The 17,538-nt window shown below is 50.3% G+C and overlaps 1 protein-coding gene across 9 annotated transcripts in view; it reads left to right on the top strand.

Annotated features, from left to right (window-relative positions):
* The window catches only part of ACACB (acetyl-CoA carboxylase beta), a 66,753-nt gene that overhangs the window by 41,833 nt on the left and 7,382 nt on the right, over positions 1-17,538 (top strand). For 6 of the 9 annotated variants that reach the window (XM_088655745.1, XM_035134367.3, XM_035134359.3 and 3 more), the window contains 22 exons: positions 326-439; positions 1,436-1,525; positions 1,864-1,982; positions 2,279-2,302; positions 2,855-2,992; positions 5,156-5,258; positions 6,024-6,131; positions 6,769-6,825; positions 7,028-7,069; positions 7,160-7,375; positions 7,613-7,768; positions 8,511-8,714; positions 9,853-10,008; positions 10,533-10,655; positions 11,643-11,912; positions 12,683-12,780; positions 13,111-13,231; positions 13,340-13,450; positions 14,096-14,239; positions 15,414-15,534; positions 16,866-16,962; positions 17,264-17,360. In XM_088655745.1, the coding sequence (XP_088511871.1) occupies positions 326-439; positions 1,436-1,525; positions 1,864-1,982; positions 2,279-2,302; positions 2,855-2,992; positions 5,156-5,258; positions 6,024-6,131; positions 6,769-6,825; positions 7,028-7,069; positions 7,160-7,375; positions 7,613-7,768; positions 8,511-8,714; positions 9,853-10,008; positions 10,533-10,655; positions 11,643-11,912; positions 12,683-12,780; positions 13,111-13,231; positions 13,340-13,450; positions 14,096-14,239; positions 15,414-15,534; positions 16,866-16,962; positions 17,264-17,360 (2,709 nt within the window). Of the gene's footprint in view, positions 1-325; positions 440-1,435; positions 1,526-1,863; positions 1,983-2,278; positions 2,303-2,854; positions 2,993-5,155; positions 5,259-6,023; positions 6,132-6,768; positions 6,826-7,027; positions 7,070-7,159; positions 7,376-7,612; positions 7,769-8,510; positions 8,715-9,852; positions 10,009-10,532; positions 10,656-11,642; positions 11,913-12,682; positions 12,781-13,110; positions 13,232-13,339; positions 13,451-14,095; positions 14,240-15,365; positions 15,535-16,865; positions 16,963-17,263; positions 17,361-17,538 lie in introns of those variants that run through there. The other 3 variants (XR_015946637.1, XR_015946638.1, XM_035134365.3) reach the window with 3 other exon arrangements.

Genomic DNA, 17,538 nt, shown 5'->3' with positions numbered 1-17,538 from the left:
TGGTGGGGTTATAGAAAGGTTTATAGAAAGAAATGGGTGTATAAATAATCTTTAAAAAATTATTTCAAGCTTCTACCCCTTAAGAATAAAAAGCAGGCAGATAACAGGTTTTGAGGGTCTCCATTCGCTCCTGATCTTTTGCTCCCATGCTTTTCAGATTGTCTAGGAGGGAGAATAAATGGCACAAAAGTTAGCAATTGTGCACAAATCTTGCTTTTCACTTGTATGTTTTAAAAGGTTTGCTGGGGCCTTGAAAGGTCCCCTGTGATTCCTCTCTCCTTGCTTCCCTTGTGCCGGTTGAACCCAAGCCCCTTTTTGTTCTCAGGTGCTGATTGCCTCCCACCTCCCTTCCTACGAACTGAGGCACAACCAGGTGGAATCCATTTTCCTCTCAGCCATAGACATGTACGGACACCAGTTCTGCCCTGACAACCTAAAGGTGACCTGGAATGCTTGTTAGGTCTGGCTCTTGCAGCTGACGGCATCTGTTCCCACTGAAGAGGCATTGTTGTGTCTTGGCAAGAGTGCTGGACTAGGACCCAGGAGAGACCAGGCTTCAAATCCCACTTGGCCATGAAGCTCCCTGGGTGTCCTTGGGCAGTCACTCATGCTCAGCCAAACCTACCTCACAGGGTTGTTTTGGGGATAAAATGGGGAGGAAGAGAACTGTGTGTGCCACCTTGAGCTCCTTGGAGAGAGAAAAAGGTGGGATATAAATACATGACATAAACGTGAGTCACGCTTTAGCCAAGAAGTACTCAGGGGTGGAGCTGGTCCTTTACCCAGAGTCAGTCTGTCATATCCCTCATTTTTTAAAAAGTAAATGAACTTAGGTGGGAAAGACCCCTGCATGCTTATCAAAGAAGACAGCATTTTCAAACTACAGTTTTTATGCACTCCTTGTATGACTCTGTTCTTCCTGCTCCCCATGAGTATTATCCCCTGTTGGCAGATCCATACTTTAGGGATGTAGAGAGAAGAACTCTAAGCAGCAGGGTCAAAATGCCACAAACCAGTTAGGATGCTGCCTCTTGACGCTTTTGCCAAAACCTCAGCTGTGTGCAAGATGCAAACACAGTGATTGTTGGTGATAACTCCGTCTTCTTAACTTAGCTACAGAAATATAAAGCTTACAGTGGGGGAGAGGGCCTTGGTCTCATTTGAGGCCTGAATGATTTTAGTCAAACTTCCTCATGGAAGCATGAGAGGTGGTGGACTCCCCTTCCTTGGAGGTTTTAAGGAGGTTGGGTGGCCCCCTGTCATGGATTACCTAGCTGAGAATCTTGCAGGGGGTTGGACTGGATAACCCTTGGAATCCCTTCCAACCCTAAAATCCTATTATTCTAAATTCTAAACCAGCGTGATTCTAAAAATGTGTTGTGATCTCCAATGGCAGACCTGTTGGTTCATTTGCTGCTCCTCCCTTCCTTTCTAGAAACTGATCCTTTCTGAAACCACCATCTTTGATGTCCTGCCCACTTTCTTCTATCACTCCAACCAGGTGGTCCGCATGGCAGCCCTTGAGGTAAAAGGGAGGGTGGTAGTGCTTGAATGGAAGACGGGGACATTGTTTCCCCTTCCAAAAAAAGAGAGGGGCAACTGCTGGCAGGCTGGGGACAAATGCATGCGGCGTTCCTGATTGGAAGGGTGGGTTCTCATTCATAGAAGAGTAGGGAGGGAAGGGAGGGACCCAAAGGGTCGTCTAGCCCAAACCCCTGCCATTCACCACCACCTCCAACCTGTGGCTAGTGGCTCATTTGCAAATCAGGCTCCAGTCTGGAAGCACCCCCATTGGGGGAGGAAAAGTTTCAAGCAGTCTGCTGCTCTTCACCTGTCTTTGGAATTCCCGCCTTTCCTCCCCAGGTGTATGTGAGAAGAGCCTACATCGCCTATGAGCTGAACAGCCTCCAGCATCGCCAGCTCACAGATGGCACCTGCCTGGTGGAATTCCAGTTCATGCTGCCATCGTCCCATCCAAACAGGTGGGTTTAGTCGAGAGCCAGAGACCGACCGTCTTGCACTGGCTCCCTGGGGCTCCCTGGCTCTTCAACATGTGTGCATGGGAGGACCTTTGGCTCAGAAGCAAACTGGACAAGGGCAGGCTGGAAAGGAGGTGTGGACATGGGGGCAGAGCTACTAGAAGGTGCCAGATTCAATCCCTGGCCTCTCCGGTTGGTGAAGACCTCCGCCTGAGACCTTGGGTAGCCACTGCTGATTGGAGCAGGTGGCTCAGTGGCTGGAGATGAGATATAAGGAAGCTTTGTGTGTCTTCTTTCAGAGGCAGCAGCCCCGCCCTGAGCAGGTAAAGTGTCTGGTTCTTTGCATTGTGCAGCATGAGTGGCAATTTAAAAAGAATAACCTGGCTGCAAGTGCGTGGGTGACTCCTTGCCTACCTTTCCCTGGTTCTTTCATTCATTCTGGGCTTGCTAACTAATTTGCTTTTTGACAAGCATGCGAAGGGGTTTTTCTTCCAGGATCATGGGATTATTATTATTTTTTACATGTTCTTGGTCCCTGCTATGAAGCTTAGAAGTGAGTATCAAAATCTCCAGCTGGAAATAAGAATCCAGCATTTGTGGCCTCAGGGCCATCCTGGGAGCAATGACTTTCAAGGGCTGAGATGAAGTGTGTGCAACCACCTCCTGTCACCTGTCCTGGGTCAGCCTTCCATTCATGCTGGGAGTTGTGGGACCATCATCATGAACTGTGAAATTCCCAAGGCAGAGGAGTGGGGGCTGCCCTGGGGGACTCCTGATTCCTTTACAAGAATAGCCGTAACCCCCTTAGTCATCCAAGAGTCCTGTCTCTGTGGTGCCTGATTCTTCCCTTCCGTTGCTGTTCTCCTTGCATGTAGGATGTCTGTGCCCATAAGCATCTCGAACCCCGACTTAGCCCGGCACAGCACTGAACTCTTCATGGACAGCGGCTTTTCTCCTCTTTGTCAGCGGATGGGGGCCATGGTGGCTTTTGACAGATTTGGAGACTTCACCAGGTAGTTGAACAGCCATGTTTTGGGAGGAATGGGTTGTGACCTCTGCTTTCTGAATGTCACCAAACAGCTAGACCTATGAAGTGCTTACGATACCACTTTAAATAGTCATGATGTCTCCCAAAGTATTCTGAGAGCTGCTGTTTGTTCAGGGTGCCAAGAACTGTTGGGAGGCCCTGATCCCTTCCCAGCTACAATTCCCAGAGCTCCCTTTGAAGAAGGATTGATTGCTAAACCACTCTGTGAACTGTAGCTCTGTTAAGTGGCGTCGCTAGCCTTCTAGCTGGCCGGGGGGGGGTCCGTTGCGCGCATGCATCGTGCGTTACAGCGCATGCATCATGGCACACGCGTCGCACTACGAAGCGGGTTGCCGGGGGTGGTGCTCCAGTGCCCGGATCCGAGGATCCCGATACTAGAGCGCCGGCAACCCGCTCTGTAGCTCACTGACGCCCCTTGCTGCTTCGCCTGAGCAGGAAGAAGCACAAAGCGAGCTACAGAGCGGGGTGCTGCCGCCACCGCTCTAGAATCGGGATCCTTGGATCCGGGCGCTGGAGCACCGCCGCTGGCAACCTGCTCTATAGCGCGCTTTGTGCTTCTTCCTACTCAGGGCGAAGCGGCAAGGGGCATCAGCGGAGACGCCCCTCACCGCTCCACCTCCGCCTGAGTAGGAAGAAGCATAAAGGAGCAGGTTGCCGCACACTTTGTGCTTCTTCCTACTCAGGCGGAGCGGCAAGGGGCATCAGCAGCGAGAGAGAGCGAGGGGCGAGGCCAGCAACAATGGGGCCTCCGCGATGGCGGTCGCGTCGCCACCACGGTAGCAGCAGCCATTGGTGGAGGTGGCGAGGGGGCGCCGTGCTGCCCCCCGCATAGTGGAGGCCGGGGCGTCCCGCCCCCTATTGCGACGCCCCTGGCTCTATTCCAAATTATCCTGGGTGTAGCATCCTGGGGACAGCACAAAAGTCTTTATTATCCACCAGATAGTCATTCCCAGGAAAGAATGTACCGTAGTTCAAGCCATTCTGTTCAGGAGAGCTGTATCTTAAAAGATGCTTTGGAGGGTTTTTCTTTAAGACCAGCTCTATTTGTATACCCACCATGTTGCATACAGTTTGTCTGATTCCCGCCCGCCCCCATTCCTTTTATGTTCTGAGTTATTTTCTCAGCGACTGTCATTTGCCAGACATTTTTATACCATAAGTCAAGCGACAGCCCTTGTAAGGACTACCAGGTTTAGATAGCCAAGCGGCCACTGAAAAAGACAGCCAGTCAGTCCTTATTCTTCACATCAGCATTTAGACCCTCTCATTCCTGCTTTCTTCATGCCGGAAGAAATATCAACAACCTCAGATATGCAGATGACACAACCTTGATGGCAGAAAGTGAGGAGGAATTAAAGAATCATTTAATGAGGGTAAAAAAGGAGAGGGGAAAAGAAGCTCAACATCAAAAAAACTAAGATCATGGCCACTGGTCCCATTACCTCCTGGCAAATAGAGGGGGAAGAAATTGAGGCAGTGAGAGATTTTACTTTCCTGGGTTCCATTATGACTGCAGATGGTGACAGCAGCCACAAAATTAAAAGACGCCTGCTTCTTGGGAGAAAAGCAATGACAAACCTAGACAGCATCTTAAAAAGCAGAGACATCACCTTGCCAACAAAGGTCCGTATAGTTAAAGCTATGGTTTTCCCAGTAGTGATGCATGGAAGTGAGAGCTGGACCATAAAGAAGGCTGATCGCCGAAGAATTGATGCTTTTGAATTATGGTGCTGGAGGAGACTCTTGAGAGTCCCATGGACTGCAAGAAGATCAAACCTATCCATTCTGAAGGAAATCAGCCCTGAGTGCTCACTGGAAGGACAGATCCTGAAGCTGAGGCTCCAGTACTTTGGCCACCTCATGAGAAGAGAAGACTCCCTGGAAAAGACCCTGATGCTGGGAAAGATTGAGGGCACAAGGAGAAGGGGACGACAGAGGATGAGATGGTTGGACAGTATTCTCGAAGCTATGAACATGAGTTTGACCAAACTGCGGGAGGGAGTGGAAGACAGGAGTGCCTGGCATGCTCAGGTCCATAGGGTCACGAAGAGTTGGACACAACTAAACGACTAACAACAAAACATTCCTGCTTTGATTCTTCTGCTCCCTGTTTTCTCTTTTGTGCCAGAAACTTTGACGAGGTCATTTCCTGTTTTGCTGACCCCAACCCTTCCGAGAGCCCCTTGTTCAGTGAGGTGAGGGCCACGCTGTATGATGAAGAAGACAGCAAGGTGAGGGACTTGTGGGCCTCTGAGGAGCTCAAAGTGCTTGGCAGGGGGTTGGACTGGATGGCCCTTGTGGTCTCTTCCAACTCTATGATTCTATGATTCTAAGTGGCATACAGGGTTTCTCCCTTCCTCATCCCCACAAACAGCCCTGTGAGGTAGGTCAGGCTGAGAGGCAGTGACTGCCAGTCAGCTTCATGCCCAAGTGGTGAGTTGAACTCTGGTCTCCCAGGTCCTAGTCCAACACTCCACGCTGGCTCGCCAATAAGTGGGGAAGAGAGCCTCTGCCACCCTGTTCCTTGTCCAACTGCAACACAACACTCCTGCGGTGCTGCCAATGGATCTTACTCTCCAGTAGTGGCTACAGGAGAGTAATACCCACGGGCGGCGCTGCAGGGCTGTTGTGTTGCAGTTGGGCAACAAATGGGGTGGGAGAGCCTCTCGGGGGCTTCACCCCTTTGTCACCCCTCCCACTTACTCTTGCAGCCCAGATGGGAGGGAACCTGGGAGGCACTAAAGCAATTACTTTTAGGAAGACTCCAAGACATGGCACCTGGCACTCTGTTCACCCTGCACAGAAATTTCTGGGGAGAGCAGAGCTAACTTCCAGCTGCCTTATCCTAGTTGAAGACCAAAGCAGCTTGCCTGTTTCCCTGGCAGACACCCCCCCCACACTTCCTAAGCCCCAGCCACTCTGAGGCCAGTGCACCCTGTTTCTCCCAGTTACTATGGTTGTCACCGTAACTGACCGTGTGGCTTTGCCATTTCCAGAACCCCCGAGAGGAGCCCATCCATATCCTGAATGTTGCTGTTCGGTGGGCAGAGCACCATGAAGATGAAGAGCTGGTGCCCGTCTTCAGAGCCTTCGCTCAGTCCAAGGTTTTGTGCCTTCCACTGCACTCTGGGGACTGGCAGGAAAAGCAGAATGTGTCTTGGGCTTCATTGGAAACACATTTGAGTCACATGACTTCCTCCAAAGAATCCTGGGAAATGTAGTTTGCTAAAGCTGCTGTGAGGGGGTTCCTAGCAGCTCCCAGCCCCCTTAACAGAGAGTGTGTGTGTCAGGTTCTTCATTCAGGCGGAGAAGGAGATGCGTTGTGGCCCTACAGCCATGCATTAGGCAGCTATCCCTCTTGTTTTTAGCAGCTTGCTTTCCATTTTTGGGCTGCAAACTCTTGCCATTTTTATGCAGGGGGGGTGGGTGGGGGCACAGCTGCACATATCCCATTTGTTCCCCGCAAAAAATGCATTTGTTGAGCTGGTTCTTGGACTCAAGGATGCACACGGAATCATGAACCCGACTACATCACCAGCTGCAGATCCTCAAGGCCAACGTTGGCTCCTGCTCAAGGCAAAGCCATGCCTACGTTGATGCTGTCTGAGCCAATGGTTTGTGTTGCTGCTCCCTGAAAGATCAACTCTTTTGCCCTTGGAGGGTGTCATATCTGTGGGAAGTTTCTCCCCGGCTCACTCACACCTTTGCCTCTGTTCTCTTCCTGGTCTGTTCTCCATACAGAACAACATCCTTGTTGAATGTGGGCTCCGAAGAATCACATTTTTGATAACCCAGCAGGTCAGTGAAGGTGATGGAATTTCATTTTGGGGTTTTTAGGATTGGTGGGTTGTTTTGCTTCAAAAGAAGACAAGGCACTAAAGGAATGTTGCTATCGGTTGTTCTTGTAACCCACTTTTCTTCTTGAAGGAGCCCAGTTCTTTGTAGTGGGAGGAGGTGGCTTCTCCTTCTCCTTGTTTATGACTTTTGCTTTCCGTTGCAGAGGGAATTTCCCAAGTTCTTCACATTCCGGGCACGAGATAAGGTGAGTTGGCCCGGGTGGTTTTGTATGTGGAAGTTGGCTTCGCTTGCGCGCTGCCAAGACCAACAGGTGCTTGTCCCACTTTCCTGGCAGTTTGCCGAAGACCGCATCTACCGCCACTTGGAGCCGGCGTTGGCCTTCCAGCTGGAGCTGAACCGCATGCGCAACTTTGACCTGACAGCAGTGCCTTGTGCCAACCACAAGATGCACCTTTACCTGGGTGCTGCCAAAGTGGAGGAAGGCACTGAAATCACAGACTACAGGTTTTTTGTCCGTGCCATTGTCAGACACTCGGACCTGATCACCAAGGTAAGCCTCAGGGCTGAGCCAAGGGAAGCTGTTCGGGGTGTGTGTGTGTGTGTGCAAGAAGTGGAAGGGGGGCCAGGAGCGAAGCTTCCGCTGAGGACAGCTCAGCCTGAAAGCAGGCATTTTAACCAGGCTCCCGCCTGGCTCCTTATAGCGCTGTGAAGCTTCTTCTTTTCTGCTTTGAGGGTCTTCCTTTTCTCTCTCTGATGTGGCGCTTCTTCTGCCATCTCTCTGGGACAGGAAGCCTCATTTGAATACTTGCAGAACGAGGGCGAGCGGCTGCTCCTGGAGGCCATGGATGAGCTGGAAGTGGCCTTCAGCAACACGAGTGTCCGCACCGACTGCAACCACATCTTCCTCAACTTCGTCCCCACCGTCGTCATGGATCCCTCCAAGGTCTGAGCCTTGTTTGCTTCTCTTTCTGGTAAACGCCTAAGAAGGGCTCTTGCAGTTGGGACAGACCGAAGGGGCTCATATTATCCAGTGCCCTGCTGCTCACAGTGGCCAACCAGATGCCTCTTCCGGGAAGCCCACAAGCAGTGCACAAGCATAGCAGCAGCAGCAGCAGCAGCAGCAGCAGCAGCAGCAGCAGCAGCAGCAGCAGCAGCAGCAGCAGCAGCAGCAGTCTCCCAGCACACCTTTGTGTTTGTGTGTTATTAGTTAAAGTACCATGGTACCTCGGTTCTTGAAGAAAATCCATTCTGGAAACTCGTTCCAAAACGTTCGAAAACCGAGGCGCGGCTTCCCATGGGTTGCAAGAATTTCTTGCACTCAGCGGAAGCTGCGTCACACATTTGGGTTCCAAAAAATGTTCGAAAATGGAAGCATTTACTTCTGGGTCTTCGGTGTTCAAGAATCCAAACATATGACAACGGAAGCATTTGGGAACTGAAGTTCCACTGTATTTTCTAATCTGCAGTGCTTCTTAATGACAGTTGCTGGAAACTGCAGGAGGGGAGAGTGTTGCTCTTGTGCTTGGATCCTGCTTGCTACTTTCCCATTGGGGCATCTGGCTGGCCCCTGTGAGAGCAGGATGCTCGACTAGATGGGCCATGGTCCTGATTCAGCAGTCTCTCCCTGCATTCTTAACATTCTTAAAAGAATATTATCAGTATGATTATGTTGGTGACACCCCCAGATTGAGGAATCGGTGCGCTCCATGGTGATGCGCTATGGGAGCCGTCTATGGAAACTCCGGGTCCTGCAAGCGGAAGTGAAGATCAACATCCGCCTGACGCCATCTGCCCAGGCCATCCCCATCCGCCTATTTCTCACAGACGAGTCAGGATACTACCTGGATATCAGCCTCTACAAGGAGGTCAACGATCCCAGCACGGGAAATGTAGGTTTCTTGCATGTGCCGGAAATGATAGAATGTTTGTGTACGCTACTCCTTTGTTTTTGCATTTTTGTTCTCTACACCAATCATGACCGCTTAGTATAAAGTGGGATATCTCCCTCTGTTGCTCTGTTAGCTGAGTGGCAGAGCAGCTGCTTTGCAAGACAAGGGCTCCTGGTTCAATCCCCAGTGTCTCTGGGCACCTGATTTAACCCCTGGAGAACTGCTGCTCTTCAGAGTAGGCCAGGGATGGAGGACATTGGTGGCTCTCTGGAGGTTCTTGGACTCCACTCCCATCTGCCTTGTACAACCAATAGTCAGGGAGGGCCAGAGTCAGTGCCCAGCACCACCTGAAGGGCCACAGGTGCTCCTACTGTGCCTTATAGACACTGGCTACCTTCAGTGATATCTCTTGCAGCCCCCAAAGAATTTGCGCTTGCAGATGTTGGAGTGGAATCTGAGAGGACAGAGAAGTCGCTGCTCTCTTGCTATCCTTGCCGGCCCCCGTCTTCTGTCTCCTTCTACTCCTCTCGGCATTTCACCGTTGGCCTTCACAGCCTTTTCTTTACCTGCATGAAATGTTGCCTCATTAAGAAACGTAACTTTGGGGAGGGAAGGAAGTGCAGAGGGGTGAACAGGTCAATGGTCAGTGCTCCCTTTTCCATCCCCAAGCTGTTTCCTGTTTGAGTTGTAGGTTAGTTAAAAAATGGAAATTTCAGAAATCAGAACACAAGGGCCTCCTCCGCAGCAGACCCTTAAAGTGCTATGATACCCCTTTAAACAGACATGGCTTCCCCCAAAGAATTCTGGGAGCTGTGGCTTGTTAAGGGTGCTGAGAGTTGTTAGGAGACGCCTGTTCCCCGCAAAGAGCTACCGTTTGCACAGTGGTTTCAATCCCTCTTCCCAGAGAACTCTGGGAAATTGTGGCTCCGTGGAGAGAATGGGGGATCTCCTGACAGCAGAGTGTTTAAAGTGGCATCATAGCGCTTTAAATGTATGGAGTGAATGTGGCCAAGTTCTGCCCCCCCCCCCACAAACTCTATTGCCGGGTTTGGAACAGCTTTGATTTCACAAGTGTAGAAGTCTGTGGGGAAGAGTGAGGAGGAGCCGGCCTGACTCTGTGCTTTGCCTCCTGGACTAGATCATGTTCCACTCCTATGGAGACAAGCAGGGACCTCTGCACGGGATGCTCATCAACACTCCGTACGTCACCAAAGACCTGCTTCAATCCAAGCGCTTTCAGGCCCAGTCACTCGGCACCACCTACGTCTACGACTTCCTTGAGATGTTCCGGCAGGTGAGCTAAGGAGGAGGCCCCCCACGTCTCCTTCTGTTGGATCAGAGAAATGCTTTGTAAGTGGGAAGAGCAGGCTCCAATTCCGAAGAGGGATTGTGCACACTGTTGCACACACAGCCCCCATCCCACAGTCAGCTCTCGTCAGAAAGGGGTTTGAGGTTTACATTACTTATTTTTTAAAACCCTCTAGTCCCTGTTCCTCCAGAACTGATAGTGAGACACAGCTGCTGGAGTATGGGGGGAGGGGGAGGCAGGGCTGCTTTGGTCTAACTGCAGCCCTAAGAGCAGCAGTGAGGAGTCCATCGCCCTCCAGGCTTCCGGATGGCTTCTCCTTTCTTCCTTGGTCCTCCTGGCTGGGAAGGTGAGTCAGAGCTGGAGAGCCACTGGATTCTCACCCCACTGCAGAAGCTGGGCCAGGAACCCTTGACACACTGGATCTTCTGGAGTAAGAAAGAGTGGCACTCCATTGTTTTGCCTGTGGCTCCTTGTTTTCAAAAACGGCTCTCATGTTGGTTCCTCTCCAGGCTCTGTTCAAGTTGTGGGGTTCCACGGAAGCAGACCCTGCAGGTATCCTGACCTACACGGAATTAGTGCTGGATTCTCAGGGGCAGCTGGTACAGATGAACAGGCTGCCTGGAGGAAATGAGGTAGGGCAGCCGTGGAAAAGGCAAATCCCATGCTAGGAAAGGAACTGAAAAACGCCAATATCATAATGCCATTGGATTGATTGATTAGTTTTATATTCCACCTTTTCCTCCAAGGAGCTCAAGGTGACAAACGTGGTTTTTTCCCTCATTTTATCCCCACAACAGTCCTATGAGGTAGGTTGGGTTGAGAGGCAGAGACTGGCCCAAGGTCATCCTGAGTGGGGATTTGAACCCTAGTCTGACCATGTTACCACTACAACAATAGGTGGTGCAAGTGCAGTTCTGATCACCTCCCCTCAAAGAAAATATTGTAGAGTTGGAAAAGGTTCAGAAAAGGACAACCAATATGATCAAGGAGTTGGAGCAATTCCCGTGTGAGCAAAGGTCTACAGAAAATGTGAGTGAGAGGCAGCATGAGAGAAGCTATAGAACAAACTCCCACCAGAGGCTGGGATGGCTTTCAAAGGGCACTGGGTAAATTCATGGGGGAGGGGGCTATCAAGGCCTACTAGCCGCAAGGGCTATTACCTGCCGCCAAGGTCAGAGGCCAGCCATGCTTCTGAATCCCAGTTGAGGGAAGAGAGCTCTGGTGCTCAGGTCCTGCTTGCAGGGTTTCCCTTGGGGCCACCTGGTTGGCCCCTGTGAGAACAGGAGGCTGGACCAGATGGATGGGCCGCTTTGGCCTTATCCAGCCTAATATGTTCTTATGGCAAAGGCGCAGGCAGAGAAGCTGGCTCTCGGCTCTCTAGATCCAGTATTTTCGCTGCTGAGGTGGGGCAAGGGCAATAGGAGGCCCACTGAGGAGAGATGGGGAAGCTGGATAATGCTCTCAGACAAATGACCTCATTGGCTTTTGCTGTTCACTTAACCATAACCATAACTCTTGCTATTCTTTGAAAGCAATCAATGTCAGCTTTGTGGACAAAACCTCCAGAACATACAGGTGGTAATTTCTTCACCTCTCCTTCTTCCTCAATATCCTTCCAGATTGGGATGGTGGCCTTCAAGATGAAGATGAAGACCCCCGAGTACCCCCGAGGCCGTGACATTGTGGTCATTAGCAATGACATCACCTACAAGATCGGGTCATTTGGGCCGGAGGAAGACCTCCTCTTCCTGCGTGCTTCAGAGCTGGCGCGCAGCGAAGGCATCCCCAGGATCTACATTGCAGCCAACAGTGGGGCCCGCATTGGGTTTGCTGATGAGATCAAGCACAAGTTCCAGGTGGGCTGGGTGGACCCTGCAGATCCATACAAGGTATGCGGCTTTCTGGCAGATTACCCCCCCCCCCCCAAAAAAAGAGAGTTTCACTAGGGTAGAACCCCGAGACATTTTCCTCTGCAGAAAGCAGCCATTGGAAGTGGAAGTTAAGACCCACAGGAAGCCAGTCATTTTTAAAGCAACACATAGTTAAATGATGGAATTCTTTTGCACAGGAGGCAATGAGGGCCACCCACTTGGATGACTTTAAAGGAGGAGGAGGAGGCGGTGGCGGCCATTGATAGCTTTCAGCCTCAATATGCTCTGCCTCAGGCACAGCAACAGTCTCCCCAGGATCATGCCCTTAATACATGAGACTTCCAGAGGGGCAACCATGTTAGTCTCTTGCAAGAAGGGCACCTTAAAGCCTAACAGATTTATCATGGCTGCCACTTCATTGGATGTTCAGCTGACACCGTGGGTTCAAGTCTGCAAAAAAAAACTTATGCCATAATAAATTTCCTTCCTAGTACATAATTTAAAATCTCATGATTTCAAATAAAAACCCTGCCAGTTTCAAGTCTAAGGGTGTGCTGAAGTGGAGTGGGGTGCAAGGACTTCTTGGCACTTCAGTCCATTTCAAAAGCCCCTCCCCATTTGCCAAAGAGTTATCTGCTCTCAACTGGTGCTTTGTTTTCTGTAAGGGCATCTAGCGCAGTGGCCTCGTTTTTTCAACTGGTTTGTGCCAGGTGTCGCCTGAGCATGAGATTTCCAAGTGGTGCCCCCAGTTTCCCCAACTGATGTTGTTCCGCTCTCTTTTTCCAAAGGGCTTCAAGTATCTGTACCTGACCCCGCAGGAGTACACCAGGATCAGCTCCACAAACTCTGTTCACTGTGAGCACGTTGAGGAAGCCGGCGAGTCGAGGTGAGTGAATGGTGTCCCCCTGTCTTGGCTAGCCTGCAGAAGGTGGTGTGTTCAACCCCCAGGGATATCTCTAGGTAAGACCGGGGAAAACAACAACCGTGTCTGCAATCCCAGAGAGCCTCTACCAGTCATGGGAAGGCAGCCAAGTTCCGGGCTAGATGGACCAGTGCTTTGCTTGGCTGTCAGGCAGCTTCCCTCCTTCCTGGGAGGGAGGGAGGGAGGGAGGGAGGGAGGGAGGGAGGGAGGGAGGGAGGGAGGGAGGGAGGAACTCTTGGGGTCTTGCCCTGCCTGGCTCCATCTTTCAGCTGCCTCGGCCTCGGCCTCCGGCAGGTACGTCATCACCGATATCATTGGCAAAGAAGAAGGCTTTGGCGTGGAGAACTTAAGAGCGTCGGGCACCATTGCTGGGGAGTCTTCTCTTGCCTATGATGAAATTGTCACCATCAGCATGGTATGTATGTATGTATGTATGTATGTATGTATGTATGTATGTATGTATGTCCTGCTTTTCCCCAGAGTGGGACTCAAAGCGGCCCTGGGCTCTTTCTGTCTCCTGCAGGTGACCTGCCGTGCCATCGGAATTGGGGCTTACCTGGTGAGGCTGGGCCAGCGGGTGATCCAGGTGGACAATTCCCACATCATTCTGACCGGAGCTGGAGCTCTGAATAAGGTAGTGAGCAGGCTGCATTCTCTAAGCTTCCTACATGTTCCATTGTGAGATCCTTCTTGGCACTCCATTTCCTTTTGCTTTCCCTGGAGCTCTCTTCATCTTCTCAGCTGGGTGGCCCTCATTTGGCCATGTCTGCCTCTTGGCCAAGGAGCCACCCACTCCCAGACCATCTCAGCTGGGGTGGGAGAAAGGATGGAACGATTTCTCTCTCTGCACATGAAATATTTTGGAGATGTAAAAAGAAAGTCACTGCATCTCCCTACGTGATTTGAATCACAGTCCTACACATGTTGCAGCATTTGGGACCTTTTAGTTTGGAGAGAAGGTGAGTGAGAGGCGACACAATGGAAGTTTACAGAATTATGCCTGGCTTGGGGAAAGTCCTTCTCTCCCTCTCATGACACATGGGGCTTCTCCACACTTCATGTTGTCCTGCTGCTTCCCCCCTGGAGGAAGCCAGTTGCTGGCAAGTGGGGCTGGCGGGGAGGGACAGATCCTGTACTTGGGACCTGTTTGCTGGCTTCCCATAGGCTTCTGGTTGGCCCCTGTGAGAGCAGGAGGCTGGAGCAAATGGGTTGCCATTGGCCTGATCCGGTAGGGTTCCTCTGATGTTCTTCTTGGATTGGGGTTGTGTTTTTGGACCAGGTCTTGGGCCGTGAAGTGTATACTTCAAACAACCAGCTTGGAGGGGTGCAGATCATGCACAATAATGGCGTTTCCCACGTAACAGTTCCAGATGATTTTGAAGGCGTCTACACTATTCTGCAGTGGCTCACATTTATGCCAAAGGTAAGTTGAGGGCAACAGAGCTTTGATGATCCTCACAATTCCTCTTGCCTCATAATTATCATCTATCCTAATAGAGGTGATAAACACCAGGGGTGCAATGTTTGTTTCATTCATTTATTATTGTCATGTTCTAGTTTTCTTCCTTGTGAAAACAAAACCTATCCATAAATAAATTCTTAGACTAAAGTACTGGTATCTTAATTGACTGAAAATTTTTTCCCCTATCTTAACTGGGCAGCAGACGTAACATAAAAAAATAATGATGATTAAAAAAATTAAAAAGGGAATTACCAATAAATAAATAAAAATCCAGAACAGTCATACCTCGGAGGTCAAACACCTTGTGAGTCAAACATTTTGGCTCCCAAATGCCGCAAACCCGGAAATGAGTGTTCCGGTTTGTGAACATTCTTTGGAACCTGAATGTCTGACGTGGGTTCCACGGGTTCCAATTGGCTGCAGGTTTGGTTTCCAAACGTTTTGGAAGTCGAATGGACTTCCGGGATGGATTCCGTTCGACTTTCAAGGTATGACTGTAGTTGATGGCCACCATCTTAGAATTCTCTGTCCTGCTTCTCTCATAAATAGGAGGGCAGATTTATGTAGGTTTAATTGACGGGCTGAGGATGCGACCCTATGATTCCAGGAAGGGCATTCACTGGGGCCATGGGATATATTGCTGACCACCCTCTCTGTGGGCACAGGTGGCCTGACCCCCTCCCCAAGGCCTCCTTTGCCATCCCCTTGGAGGGAGAAAGAGGGTCCCTTCCAACTCTACAACTCTATGAGGCTTTGATTCTATAACAGGGGTAGGCAACCTAAGGTCCATGCGCCGGATGCAGCCCAACCGCCTTCTAAATCCGGCCCATGGATGGTCTGGGAATCAGCATGTTTTTACATGAGTAGAATGTGTCCTTTTATTTAAAATGCATCTCTGGGTTATTTGTGGGGCATAGGAATTCGTTCATCCCCCCCTGCAAAATATAGTCCGGCACACCACATGGTCTGAGGGATGGTGGACCGGCCCACGGCTGGAAAAGGTTGCTGACCCCTGTTCTATAAGATGCTCTTCACATTCTCAGAGCTAAGCAGCCCTAATTTCTTCCTTTCTTGATCATCTTCTCAGGGCTCTCGTTTTGTTTAAAGCTCGTTTAAGAGAAGTTTCTTCTTGTAGGACAATTGTAGCCCTTTGCCTATCACCACCACAAGTGACCCCATTGACAGAGAAATTGACTTTGTCCCTTCCAAAGCTCCTTATGATCCCCGGTGGATGCTGGCAGGGAGACCTCACCCCAGTAAGTACAGGCACTAACCCAACTGCAAGAATTCTGCAATGCTTTTGGAGGTATGGAACTGCAATGGGAGGGGTTGCAAAGGTACTAGCAGGGGAATTGTTTCTGACCTGGAATTTTCTTCATTGACATTTCCTCCTGATCAGTGTCATCAAAGCAAATCTACAATTTGGTTGCCAGACTTCCAGGGCTGACCTGAAGTCACTAGGTTTGCCTGGCCCTCTCCAGGTGACAGAGGGAGGTTGCCATTGTTGTTGTTCTTGTCATTACTCCTAATAATAGGCTATGCTTGAAGCTTACAGGCTTCAGCCTGGCAGGAGCTGGCTGAAGGTTATTGCATAGACTCTCTGGAAGATCTTCCCCCTTCCCCTCTCCCAATTAACCTCCATCTCCAAGGCTCAAGGCTCATCCATAGTTCTGTTTGTCCCCTGCCTAAAAAACCCCGGGTCTGAGGGGTTTTCCATTTGACCTGCTGCTTACCCCAGGCAAACCTTCCCTTCGCAACTGAATCAGAGCAAATGTCAATCCATGGAAAACCCCACAGATACCTGCTCCGTTTCAGCTGTAAAGGCCAGGTTTTCCCAGGGGAATTTCCATCCAGTGACATATTTGCTCATTTGTAGACGTCATGTTTTTATTTGGACGACATGCTCTGGGCGACTATGGTTAATGCTTAATGTGTCGTGCCTAAGAGCATCACTGGGCTCCAGCCGCCAATGATATCACCAAAGGCTGCCCCAAGGTCTCAGGATTGGGCGCTGAGCTCTTAGGATCTTACAGCCCAAAATACAGTATAAAACCAAAAGCATTGTGAATCACATAATTATAAGATGTGGGTCAAACATGCAAAAGATCATAAACTCCACTGTGAAAGTTTTTTTAAAAGGAAAAAAAAGCTGAAAATGGAGGCAAGCTGCATAAGCAATCTGCCAGACACCTGCCTGTTGCCTGCCTTCTCCTCCCAGGTTACACTGGTCCCAAGTTGTTAAGGGCTCTGTGTACTAATAGTAGTAATAGTAACACCTGGCAGCGAATCAGTGGCTGGTGCAGATCTCGGAGCATAAGGTGTTGCAAGGGGATGAGCCCTCCGCCTGTCAGCTATCATGCTGCAGCATTCTGCACTAACTGCAGCTCAACGTGGCAGTCAAGGCTCTTTGAGCCTGGGACTGCATTTACGAGGTGTCTTCTCTTCTCCCTCGTTCTCTGTTGCTACGACATTTCCCCAGCTTTGCATAGAATGAATGCAGCATATATGATATGAAGTGGTTGTGGCTTTGGAAGGTCACAGCCAGACTTTTCTCAGTGTCTCTTTCCCCCATTCCTTTATTGGGCAGCTGTGAAGGGATCCTGGCAAAACGGCTTCTTTGACCACGGCTCTTTCATGGAGATGATGCAGCCCTGGGCCCAGACGGTGGTGGTTGGCAGAGCCAGGTATTGGCCGAATCTTCCCTCTTACTAGAGGCAGTTGGGGGGGGGACTAGCATGTTCTTAAAGGTGCCCCCAATGGCTGCCTGATCAGTTACCAGGGTGGGCTACACTCCTGCCTTTGTCACAGCACCTAGGCCATTTAGTGCCTGGTGCAGAATGAAAGTCTCTGCTTTCTGCCTTTTGCATAAATAGGATTCCTAGTCCTTAAGATCATTGAAATGCTGTTGGAGTCTTTAAATAGTTTTTCATTTGTTTTGCATGCAGTCCACATGAAGCTCTTTTCCCTCCTTCGGATTCTTTGCAGGCTGGGAGGGATCCCGGTGGGTGTGATCGCAGTGGAGACCCGAACAGTGGAGTTGGCGGTGCCGGCTGATCCAGCAAACCCGGAATCAGAAGCGAAGGTTGGGAGCGCTAGAGGCATTTGCATTCCTGTACCACTGCGGATTTTATCTTTCCCATGAACCTGTATTGTTCTTCTCAAGCTGCCCTGTTATTTTGGTGACCTCTACATTTCTTGTGTAAAAAGTCCACAGACCACATGGCTCCTCTTCTGCTATGACACATCCCTTGAAACATGGA

Source organism: Zootoca vivipara, chromosome 12 (assembly GCF_965207765.1).
Source record: "Zootoca vivipara chromosome 12, rZooViv2.hap1.1, whole genome shotgun sequence".
Taxonomy (NCBI): domain Eukaryota; kingdom Metazoa; phylum Chordata; class Lepidosauria; order Squamata; family Lacertidae; genus Zootoca; species Zootoca vivipara.
Note: the sequence above shows the minus strand (reverse complement) of the source record. Positions and strands in the feature narration are given on the sequence as shown.